Below are 12,456 nucleotides of genomic sequence, written 5' to 3' on the forward strand. Positions count from 1 at the left end.
GGGGGGGCCGAGGCGGGGGGGGGGGGGGCCGAGGCGGGGGGGGCGGGGCGAGGTGGGGGGGGTGGGGCCGAGGCCGGGGGGGTGGGGGGCGAGGCGGGGGGGGGCCGAGGCGGGGGGGGGGGGGCCGAGGCAGGGGGGGGGGGGGGGCCGAGGCGGGGGGGGGCCGAGGCGAGGCGGGGCCCAACTGCGCATGCGCGGGACTCGAGTCTCTGGCGCCCCCTAGCACATGGCGCCCCGGGCGACTGCCCGAGTTGCTGGTACCTTGGGCCGGCCCCGCTGCTCAGCTTGGTATTTAAAGGACAACAACAAGAGGATGCATGTACGGTTCTGGGCAAGAGACAGGATGAGCGGGAAAATCTATTTATTCAGCGAGTAATGATCTGGAACTCAAAGCCTACGAGGATATGTGGGAGTGGAGATAATTAATAATTTCTAAAGGAACTTGGACAGCGTCGTGCAGGGAAGAAATTTTCAAGGCAAGGGGTACAGAAAGGGGGAATAGGACTTGATGTGTTGGGTAAGCTGGGTCTGCGAGGACTGCGTTTACTGCAGTGGTGAGAGAGACAGGCTTCGAACACTTGAAGAAATGCAACTCGATTTTATTGAACACTTAACTATAATGCATGCTTTAACTGTGGGTTGACACTGTGTTGACTTGACTGGAGACCTGAGGCTAACTTGGCCAGACTTACTGACTACCACATGGTGTTTGTACAAGTTGCTGCTCACGAGCTCTGACTGTCTCAGAGGCTGGATCCCGAGAGAGCGGGAAAACTAGTGCCCTCTGGCTTTATAGTGGTCGTGTCCTGCCTGGTGATTGGCTGCTGTGTTCTGTGTGTTCACTGGTCATCCTGTGTGTCAATCACTGCCTGTCTGCACCTCATCATATACCTGGATGTATATTATGACAGGACTAACCAGAGAGCCAACAGTGGTTTGATAGGCTCAATTGTATCCTGTGCAGTTATAACTCTACAACCTCAAGATGCAAACATTTTCCTCTTTCCAGTCGAGAACTAATGGGCTGATGATCGAATCCATGTGGAAAGAGGTCATGATTTTTCGAAGCTGATTTTTGCAACAAAAACAAAAAAGTCCGTTGTGAGGTGATGTCAACATGTGGTCTTTTTGGGCCACGAGTGCAGATGTTGATTTTTGGTGGTGGCGAATATTTTATGGGCCAGGGTTTAGAGAACTCCAAAGTGTATCATGGAGTTCACCTGACCCACAACTTTTACTAGATTGTGGTATGGGGAGCACACGTCCCACTCTACAGGTGTGGTACAGCAGAAATGGAAAAGTACTTTTTTAAAGCAAAACAATGTTTATTCTATGAACTCAAGTTAACCTTTTTAAAACATAGTGTACATCTTCGCAACCATCAATTCAAATATAACCCATAAAGAATACAACATCCTTAAGCTGTCCTTTTAACACCCATAAGACTTTTAAAAAAACCTTTAAACAGAAGCACATCAGGTTAAATTTGATTTTTGATTTGATTTGATTTAATGTTGTCACATGTATTAGTATACAGATATGCTACAGGTATGCTCTCGACCCTTTCTACTTTGTTCCCAATGATGGAGACAGGGGCATGTTCTCCACTACGTTTCCTGAAGTCGATGATAATCTCCTTCGTTTTGTTGACATTGAGGGAGAGATTATTGTCGTCGCACCAGTTCACCAGATTCTCTATCTCATTCTTGTACTCTGTCTCGTCATTGTTTGAAATCCGACCCGCTACGGTGGTGTCATCAGCAAATTTGAAAATCGAGTTGGAGGGGAATTTGGCCACACAGTCATAGGTGTATAAGGAGTATAGTAGGGGGCTGAGGACACAGCCTTGTGGGGCACCGGTGTTGAGCACGATCGTGGAGGAGTCACTATTGAGAGCAATTAGTTTTAAATCACCAAAGGATTATTTACAGTATTTAGATTGCAGAGAGAGACTCATACACGTTCTGGTTGTGACTGCAGCTGTCCAGCTCTGAAAACGAAACTAAAACACACCCTGCAGCAAACAGCCTAAAACAAAAGTAAAAAGCTGACAGACAGCCAGCTCCACCCACTCTCTGACATCACTGATAAACACTTATTTCTTAAAGGTACATTTCTTAAACACCCATTTCTTAAAGGTACTCTCACATGACAAATACATGAGTGATTTAATTGAAATCAAAATCAGGAGAGATGAAAAGTAGCAACGGACTTGGACTTGCTATGGCTCATGTTACACTGCCGCACAGAGGCAAGATTTACCTCACCATGTGTGGTTTGTATCTTTTCTCAGTGTTGTCAATTAGGTAATAAAACCTCACTTTTAGAGTGACAGTAACAAAGCCTACTTACTAAAGGTACCTTCTGAAAGCTACAATATATCTGAGGATGGATTGTTGAAAGGGATTCTTGTGTGGCCCTGTCGGTTGCATCTTCAAAGAGAGCATCCGGAAAGTGATTGATTGCATGCCTGGGAAAGATAAAGCACTGGAAGGATAAACATTCTTCTGTGATTCCTTCAAATAAATCCAGATAAAACAGTTTTCCTTGCCCTGAGATGCATTTTTCCCCCCCTGACAATCTTCAGCTCTGTATTTATTTTTGCATTAGGACATGGGTTTCCCAAACTGGGTTCCGCAGAAAAGGAGATGTTCAAGGATTCTGTGGTAGGTCTGGCTTTTGGAAATTTGAAACAAACTGTTTGTCCAGCTTGCCCAATCAAAGATGGTTTTCACTCTGCGATGGCTACTGATAGTTGCACCAGTTAGCTGATCAGCAGCCAACGCACTGAGAAGTTGGGTCTCTGGTCTCTGATTGGATGAGCTGGAAATATGAGTATTCAAAGCCCCAGACAAAGGTGAGTTCAGGGAGCAAGTGATGGAGTGAAGAAGAACAGGGGTGGAGCGAAGGAGAGTGAGCAGCGGAGCGAACGATGGCAAGTGGCAGGGTAACGGAGAGTGAGGGGCAGAGTGAAGGAGAGTGAGTGGCAGAGTGAAGAACAGTGAGTGGCAGAGTGAAAAACAGTGAGTGGCAGAGTCAAGAACAGTGAGGGGCAGAGTGAAGAACAGTGAGTGGCAGAGTGAAGAACAGTGAGTGGCAGAGTGAAAAACAGTGAGTGGCAGAGTGAAGGAGAGTGAGTGACAGAGTGAAGGAGAGTGAGTGGCAGAGTGAAGAACAGTGAGTGGCAGAGTGAAAAACAGTGAGTGGCAGAGTGAAGGAGAGTGAGTGGCAGAGTGAAGGAGAGTGAGTGGCAGAGTGAAGGAGAATGAGTGGCACAATGTGACATCTGGGAGATGTTAGGAAATTGGATCGAAAATGTACTCAGGGGTCAACAGCCTGAAGATAAAACTGCTGTCACTGAGTCAGAGGTATATGCCCACACCTAGCCTCAGCACATTGTCCATTTCAGACTCAAACTCATTAATGGGAATAAATAGGATACCCCTGCTCAGCTGGGGTGATTCATTCAAGATCCATCATCCTCCAGAACACTCTGGTCTGACCAGCCAATTAGCCCATTGCAGAATCTGATGGCCTCTTTTGTCTGTAAATTGGAGGTTAGTTGCATATTCATGGCATGGCATGGCATGCATCAAGGGAAGTTGGTAATCAAAAGTCCAAATAGGTATGATGAGTTCAAGCCTGGACACGTCTGGACAGAACCACCTTTGAGGGGCTGTGCGAAGCTCAGAGAGATAAAAGGGCCGGGATTCTCCGGGTCAGATAATCCTTTGGGGGGGGGGGGGGATCATGCCCCCGCAGCTGGATTCACCATTCTCCGCTGCCATTTGTCGGACGCCGGCTGGATCGCTGTCATGCCAGTCAGGGGCAGTTCACAGCGGCCCCCCCTGCCGATTCTCCGGGCCCCGATGGACCGAATGGCCGATGGGTTTGGCGGAGTCCCACCGGCGTGGATTACTCACCTCCCGCACTGCAGGACCTGGAAATTGAGTATGCGGGGGCCGTTCTGGAGGGGGGGGGCGGGGGATCCACCCTCTGGGGGGGGGGGGGGGGGGGTCCTGGCCCGCAATCGGAGTCTACCGATCGGCGGGTGGGCTGGTTCTGCGGGGGCCTACTTTACACCGCGCCAGGCCCCTGTAGGGCTCGCCATATTGCCCGAGGGCCGACGCGGAGAAGGGAACCCCAGCGCATGCGCGGAAATATGCCGGCCGTTCCGCGCATGCACGGACTCGCGTGGGTTGTTCCCAGGTGGCTGGAGCTGCGGGGGCTAATCCGGCGGCAACCTAGCCCCCTAGAAAGGTGAGAATTCCTCACTTTCGGGGGCCGTGGACGCCGGAGTCGTTGGCGGTGGTTTTCACGCCGGCGTGGGGACAGAGCCCCATTTTTAGAGAATCCTGTCCAAGAATCCTGTTCGAAAGGGAAGGGGGCAGAAAGATTTGGAAAATGATCATGAGAGGCCATGAAAAAACTGCCATAGAGACAGGCTTTCGGACAGGATCTGAAAGAACCTCACTACCAGCTGGAATTTTTTCTGTAATGCAAGTATAAACGGGCAGCACGGTAGCATTGTGGATAGCACAATCGCTTCACAGCTCCAGGGTCCCAGGTTCGATTCCGGCTTGGGTCACTGTCTGTGTGGAGTCTGCACATCCTCCCCGTGTGTGCGTGGGTTTCCTCCGGGTGCTCCGGTTTCCTCCCACAGTCACAAAGATGTGCAGGTTAGCTGGATTGGCCATGATAAATTGCCCTTAGTGTCCAAAATTGCCCTTAGTGTTGGGTGGGGTTGCTGGGTTATGGGGATAGGGTGGAGGTGTTGACCTTGGGTAGGGTGCTCTTTCCAAGAGCCGGTGCAGACGCGATGGGCCGAATGGCCTCCTTCTGCACTGTAAATTCTATGAAATGAAGATGGAAGTGGAAAGCAAAATGACTGAGGTGGAAAGGGAAAGATTAGCAAAGGAAGTGAGAGAGAGAGTGATTGGCAATGACAGAAGCAAAGGAAAGAAAGAGAGGGAGGGATTGGAAATGGCTGAAGCTAAGGAAAAAGAGAGAGAATTAGAATTTCGGAAAGTGGCACTGCAAGGAGAACAATGACAAAGTGTTGGAGACAAAGGCAAGGGCTGAGGAAGGTCTAGAGGAAGACGAAATGCTCCCAGGTCAAAATTTAGTAGGGTTATGTTTAAATATATGCAAGCCTTGCCAAGGTTTGATGAGAAGGATGTGGAAGCGTACTTTATATTGTTTGAGAAAGTAGCTAAACAATTGAATTGGCCAAAGACCATGTGGGTGGTGCTGGCTGAAACAAAGTTGGTAGGTAAAGCAAGTGAAGTGTTGCATCACTATCAGAGAAGGTATCTAGGGATTATGATGAGGAAAGCCATATTAAGTACCTGTGAATTAGTGTCAGAAGCCTATGACTTTTAGAAATTAAGAAGCAGGTCAGACCTACATAGAATTCTAAAGAATTAAACAAGCTAATTTTGATAGGTGGATAAGAACATTAAAAATAAACCAAACGCAAGAGGCTCTTTGGGAGATAATTACTTTGGAGGAATTTATAAATTCACTTCCTGCTGTAGTGAGAACTCATGCAGAAGAGCAAAGAGTTGAAACGGTTAGACAGGCTGCAGAAATGGATGATGATTTTTAATTGGTTCATCAAGCGAAGTTTGGTGTTCGACATCAATTTCAATCTGCGAAGGACATAAATTGGGGACATGAGATGTTCACCGGGAGGGGTCAATGCAGAGGTGTAGCTGATGATGTTAAGGAGAGCATTCTACAGAGCAAAAAGGAAACCAATGATAGTAGTAGAGAGATAAGGAAACATATGTGTTTTCATTGTAATCAAGTTGGACATGTGAAGTTACAGTGTTGGTGGCTTCAGAAAAGCACTGGGAAGACAGACTCGGTAAAACACGATAAGCCAGTGGGGTCTATTAAAGTAGCAGGATAAACTATTGTCCCAGTGGAAGAGGTGTAACAGAGTGCTCAAACTGTTCAGAGTTTGGTGGATAAGCAAGTACCAGAACCTTTTAAGGATTTTATTTGTAAAGGTGTAATTTACTCACATGAACAAGGTGGAGTAGGTAAGGAGATTAAGATCTTACGGGATACAGGGGCAAGTCAATCTTTAATGGTGAGAGATAAGGAACATTGTCAGAAAAGGTAGTAATATGTGGGATTAGTGGTGAGAGCAGTAGTGTGCCACTATGTAAGGTAAGATTAGAGAATCCGGTGAAAAGTGCTGAATCCGGTGAAAAGTGGGAAAATAGAAAAAATACAATTTTTAGGGGTACAATTTATCCTAGGTAATGGTGTAGCTGGATCATAGGTCGGAATACAACCTACTGTGGTTGAAATGCCAGTGGAAAGTCAAACAGCTGAGATGTTGCAGGAAGTAAACCCGAGAGTGTTTCCTGATTGTGTGGTAATCCGATCACAAAGCCACAGGTTGAGACAGGAAGAAGAGAACTTGAGGAGTGTCGATAGGGTGGGTGAGGTTCAGTTGTTAGAAACCATGTTTGATCAGATGATTAGTAAAGAACAAGAGCAGGCGGTCAGCAAACACGAGAGGATGAACAAGGCTTGGTGCAAGTCAAGCTGTGCATCACAGAGCGTTTGATGAGCTCCCGTTAATGAATAGTGCAAAAAAGAGGGGTTGGCCAGGAGAACACTGCAATAGGTGACCTGGCGGGAACAAGAGCAGGGATGACTGTTGAAGCAGTAGATGAGCTTCAGCAGGGGCAGAGTGAACAATATTATCAGAGAGGAAGAGTCTTGGTGTTGGAAATCCATTTCAGGATACCAAAATTGCAAACAGTCTGCAGTCCTTTGTCTATTTTTCACAATTCCTGAACCTTATGATGTATTGGCAGTTCCATGTCTTTGTACAATAAATCATCATTTTACCTCACCAAACATATGCATGTGTTGCCCTCTCACCATACTCACCAGCATCTGTGGTCTTGTCAGAAATAAGTATTTTCAAACTAATAAATAGACACATTGTTTCACCAATCGCACGCTCTGTATAATTTAACATTTGTTAAGTGGCTCAGTAGCACTTTAAGAAATCTTAAAGGATGATGATCGCAGCTACAACACACTTTGCTACTACTTTATCATTGCTACTAATAAAATGATGCTCTCACAATCACATGCACAGAAACCAGACACTCCAGCAAGTGTGTCATCTCTTTCCAACCAGATTTGAAAAAAACAAAACCCTTCTGACCATTTCAGCAAAAAGACAAATGGATCGATGGAATAAGTGAGAAACTGATGTTAGAAAGGGGCAAAAGGCGAGGTTGTTGAGGAAACAATTAAGATGAATCAACAACTGAGAGAAAAAGGCGACTGGCCCAAGGAAGAACCAGAACATTTTTCACAGGATTCCTCATGAAATGCATTTTTTTTTAAATTGGGGGCAAAGCAGGTAGGCCAGGTATCTAATTGAATATTTAGAACGAAGCTCACCAAAGGCTGCAGTTAGTGGGAAACGTGGTGCTGTCCGTTATCTGTGCAAACAGTGAATCACCACTTCCTTCTTGTTAAATCTGTCTTACAGTTGAAAACGATTATTTACAAAAAGGTACATCGATGAGTTAATAGAGTGAAATAACTTAATCAGCAAATGTGATACAACATGTGCTCCCATAATTATCACTACGGCTTCCCCTTCCTTTACACAACATTGTAACAACACATCTACTCTCTGTTCAAACCCATCACTCAAAATAAAAATCATTACATTTTTAACCTTCACTCCATGACGGTGCCAGTTGTGAGGCAGCTGATGCCACTAGCAATGCTCTGTAACAGACACAGCCCACATAACAAACTACATTATTAAAATGTATTAATTACACCCCAAAGGCATAATTCACACAGTGTCAGAGATTAAGACTTTACTCTTTAAGGAGAGTAACGCGTATTGTTGCTTAATGCAAAACGAGCACCATGCCTGCAAAATCAAAACCCATCTCACCCTTACTATGAATATCTACTTCAGATGATCACACGGGATAAAATATTTTCAGATTTTAAAAAAAAATTTGCATGCTCATATGGACGGGTTTACATTTCCAAACTGGCCTGAACTTCCTCAAACTGTAGATGCACATGTAATTGCTTACCTGACTCACAGGCAAATGTCTTTGATGTTTCATCATGAAAGATAATTGCCACAGCATGTTTCTTTGTCTCGCGGGGCAACCGGCTTATGTTCCTGATACTGTGCAGCTCAGTTACCTGGAAGCAAGAATCAGATTCATTATAAAAATGGCACAATATTTCTCATTTGATCTTTCACAAGGAAATATATCATTGTTTTTTTTATCCCTGTTGTGGTTTTTTTCTTGTGTTCATCAAGGTAAGGGGCATTAGTTGCGGAGATTGGGATATTCTAATTTTGGAGGCATGCAGTAGCAGCATCAAGTGCTCCCAGATCATGTACAGCAAGGTCTGGTGCAGAGTACAGCTTTCCTATTCTAATAATACACTTTAAGGCCCAAAATTTTACAGAATTAAATGGTAAGATTCTGTTTCCCATTCTAGTTATCCTCATTGCCTCTGCGTGAGGTTGATGCTATGATGTACCATACTGTGAACAGTTTGCAGTTGTTCGGACAATGCGCACAAAGAAAATAGGTTGGGACGGCCCAAATGCATTTTCACATTGGATTCGAATAGCTAGCACAGAGAGATGGCTTCCATCACCTCCATGTAGGCCGGAATGAAACAAAAGGGGCCTTCCATTCCCTGAGGCACACTGTTCTATGGATCAACACCAAAAAAAAATGTTGATAAAAGCATTTCTCACATGGTTCGGTTAGAGGAATAATGCCACATTTGTCATACCGGCATGAAATATTTAAGGAATATTATACTGTCAGCCTTATAATAGTAGAAGACACTTGCCTCTGAGCCAGCAGGAGTGGGTTCAAGTCCAGCTCCAGAGACTTGGGAACATCATCCAGGCTGACACTTCAGTACAACTACTGAGAGTGCTGCACTGTCGGAAGTCCCATCATTTGGTGAGACGTTAAAGGAGACCCATTCACCTTCTCAGTAGCTGTTAAGAGGTGTGATGGCAGAATTCAAAGAAGTGCATGGGTGATCTCTCTGGAGTCCTGGCTAATAGCATCGCAAAAAAAAGATTATCCGGTCAAACACTGCTGTTTGTGAAACCTTGCTGTAGTGGCTGCCACGGTTCCTACATTACGACAATGACTATACTTCAAAAGTACCTCATGGGTTGTCAAGTGCTTTGCGACCTCCTGCGCTTGTGAATGTATCAATGCACGTCTACATTTTTATTTATTTTATATATTGTAAGTAACATATAATCTTATAATCTCAGAATTTCAATCACTCGAGCCTTAACCCCATTTCTCCATTTGATTAAAACACAGGAAGGATCAATGGGACTTACAATCCTCTGAAACCACTTCAACACACCAGCACTTTGAAGAGAATGAATTACGAGGCACAGCTCCTGCCAGCCTGCCCCCTTGTACCCTCCGGAAACTTTATCTCATCCAAAGCTCTGATGCCCCGAACTAAATTTGTACCAGGCTAATTCATTTATCCCCCTATGCTTGCTGCCCTGCATTGCTTTGCAATCTTTGAAAGCATCTGCTGAGGTGTTGAGCTGTACAATTCACCCGTAAACCACTCTGAATATCCACCTCTTTGTCCTCGAAAACATTCCCTTTTTTTAAAGCGTATAGAGTACCCAATTATTTTTTCTTCCTGAAGGGGCAATTTAGCGTGGCCAGTCCGCCTACCCTGCACATCTTTAGGTTGTAGGGGTAAGACCCACGCAAACACGGGGAGAATGTGCAAACTCCACAAGGTCAGTGACCCGGGGCCGGGATTGAATCTGGATCCTCGGCTCCATCAGGTAGCAGTGCTAAACCACTGGGCCACCAGACATTCCCTCTTTTGACTAACTTTTTGGTCACCTGCCCTAATATCTCCTTCCTTATGGAATGTTTTGATAGGTTAATGGTGCTATTTAATTGCAAGCTGTTGTCCCGAGCTATTATACAATGTGAAAACAAACGAATGGTCACGAGCCTCGCGATCGGGTTACTCTGGAACAAGCTGAACAAACTGACCGACAAAAAATGAGAAATGGTTAGTCCGCTCTCGACTGTTCACCACTTTTGGGTCAAGACAATAACAGGGGCTTGGGTAGCATGTTACGGGTTGTTCGCGTGGTTGGAAGACAGTCTTCATTCGTCCTTCTGACTCTCACTCAGTTATCACTGTCGGGGACTGCAGTAATGCAAAGATATTGATCGAGTGTGAGATCAGTATTTACTGTGACCCTGCTCCCCCCCCCCCCCCCCCTCCCCCCCAGCCACAGTGCACGAATGGTCAGATGATTGCTGGTGAAGTACGAAGGGGCTACCGAGCATGTGGAGTCGCACCTTAAAGTGAGTTGCTGCCTTCAGGATGGAAGGGCAGGAAATGCTTTCTCGACCAATATGTCGGGGGCAGCACGGTAGTATTGCGGATAGCGCAATTGCTTCACAGTTCCAGGGTCCCAGGTTCGATTCCGGCTTGGGTCACTGTCTGTGCGGAGTCTGCACATCCTCCCCGTGTGTGCGTGGGTTTCCTCCGGGTGCTCCGGTTTCCTCCCACAGTCCAAAGATGTGCAGGTTAGGTGGATTGGCCATGATAAATTGCCCTTAGTGTCCAAAATTGCCCTTAGTGTTGGGTGGGGTTACTGGGTTATGGGGAAAGGGTGGAGGTGTTGACCTTGAGTAGGGTGCTCTTTCCAAGAGCCAGTGCAGACTCGATGGGCCAAATGGTCTCCTTCTGCACTGTAAATTCTCTGATTCTCTGATGTCGAGGAACCAACTCGAGATCAAGCCATCCTAGACTGATTAATTAGCCACGTTATGGTGGGAGATCCATTCGGGAAGAGTGACCATAATATGGTAGAATTCTTCATTAAGGTGGAGTGTGACACAGTAAAATCTGAGACTAGGGTCGTGTAAAGAAAGCTAACTTTGATACTATGAGACATGCATTGGCTAGGATAAGCTGGCAAAGGATTTTTAAGGAGTTGACGGTGGACAGGCAATGGCTGACATTTAAAGATCACATGATTGAACTTCAACAATTGTACATCCCTGTCTGGTACAAGGGTAAGACGATGAAGGAGGCTCCACCATGGCTAACAAGGGAGATCAGGGATAGTGTTAAAGCTAAAAAGGATGCATATAAATTGGCCAGAAAAAGCAGCAAGCCCGAGGATCTGGAGAAATTTTAAATTCAGCAGAGGAAGACAAAGGGTTTAATTCGGAAGCGGAAAATAGAATACGAGAGTAAATTGCCGAAAACACAATAACTGACTGCAAAAGCTTCTATAGATGTGTGAAGAGAAAAGACTGATGAAGACAAATGTAGGTCCCTTGCAGTTAGATTCAGGTGAATTCATAATGGGCAACAAAGAGATGGCAGACCAGTTGAACAATACTTCGGACCTGTCTTCACCCAGGGGGACACAAATAACCTTCTGGAAATACCAGGGGACAGAGGGTCTAGCATGAAGGAAGAACAGAAGGAAATCCTTATTAGTCAGGAAATTGTATTGGGAAAATTGATGGAAATAAAACCCGATAAGTCCCCAGGTACCGATGATCTGCATCCCAGAGTACTTAAGGAAGGGGCCCTAGATATAGTGGATGCATTGGTTATCATTTCCCAGCATTCCATAGACTCTGGAAGTGTTCCAATGGATTGGAGGGTAGCTAATGTAATCCCACTTTTTAAAAACGGAGGGAGAGAGCAAATGGGGAATTATAGACCGGTTAGCCTGACATTGGTGGTGGGGAAAATGCTGGAGTCAATTATTAAGGATGAAATAACTGAGTATTTGGAAAATGGGGACAGGATCAATCCAAGTCAGCGTTTCACTAAAGTTTAACTAAAGGGAAATCATGCTTGACAGATCTTCTGGAATTTTTTTGAGGATGTCACCAGTAGAGTGGACAAGGGTAAACCAGTGGATGTATCTGGAATTTCAAAAGACTTTGGACAAGGTCCCACACAAGAGATTAGCGAGCAAAATTAAAGTTCATGATATTGGGGGTAACGTATTGACGTGGATAGAGAACTGGTTGGCAGACAGGAAGCAGAGAGTGGGAATAAATGGGTCCTTTTCAGAGTGGCAGGCAGTGACTAGTGGGGTACCGCAGGGTTCAGTGCTGGGACCTCAGCTGTTCACAATATACATTAGTGATTTGGATGAAGGAACTGCATGCAATATCTCCAAATTTGCAGATGACACTAAGCTGGGTGGCAGAATGTGCTGTGAGGAGGATGCAAAGAGGCTGCAGGGTGACTTGGGCAAGCTGGTTGAGTGGGCAAATACAATAAAATGTGGGTAACTGTGAGGTTATCCACTTTGGTGGCAAAAAACAAGGTGGCAGATTATCTGAATGGTGGCAGTTTAGGGGAAGTGCAACAAGGCCTGGGTGG

At 45.7% G+C, this 12,456-nt stretch overlaps 1 protein-coding gene across 1 annotated transcript in view; it reads right to left on the bottom strand.

Moving 5' to 3' along the window:
* Positions 1-12,456, bottom strand: part of dok6 (docking protein 6) — a 388,575-nt gene that overhangs the window by 145,908 nt on the left and 230,211 nt on the right. Inside the window, exon 3 of the mRNA XM_038810079.1 lies at positions 8,097-8,211. Coding sequence (XP_038666007.1) covers positions 8,097-8,211 — 115 coding nt within the window. The remainder of the gene's footprint in view (positions 1-8,096; positions 8,212-12,456) is intronic.

The sequence above is a fragment of the Scyliorhinus canicula genome, chromosome 10, assembly GCF_902713615.1.
Source record: "Scyliorhinus canicula chromosome 10, sScyCan1.1, whole genome shotgun sequence".
Classification (NCBI taxonomy): domain Eukaryota; kingdom Metazoa; phylum Chordata; class Chondrichthyes; order Carcharhiniformes; family Scyliorhinidae; genus Scyliorhinus; species Scyliorhinus canicula.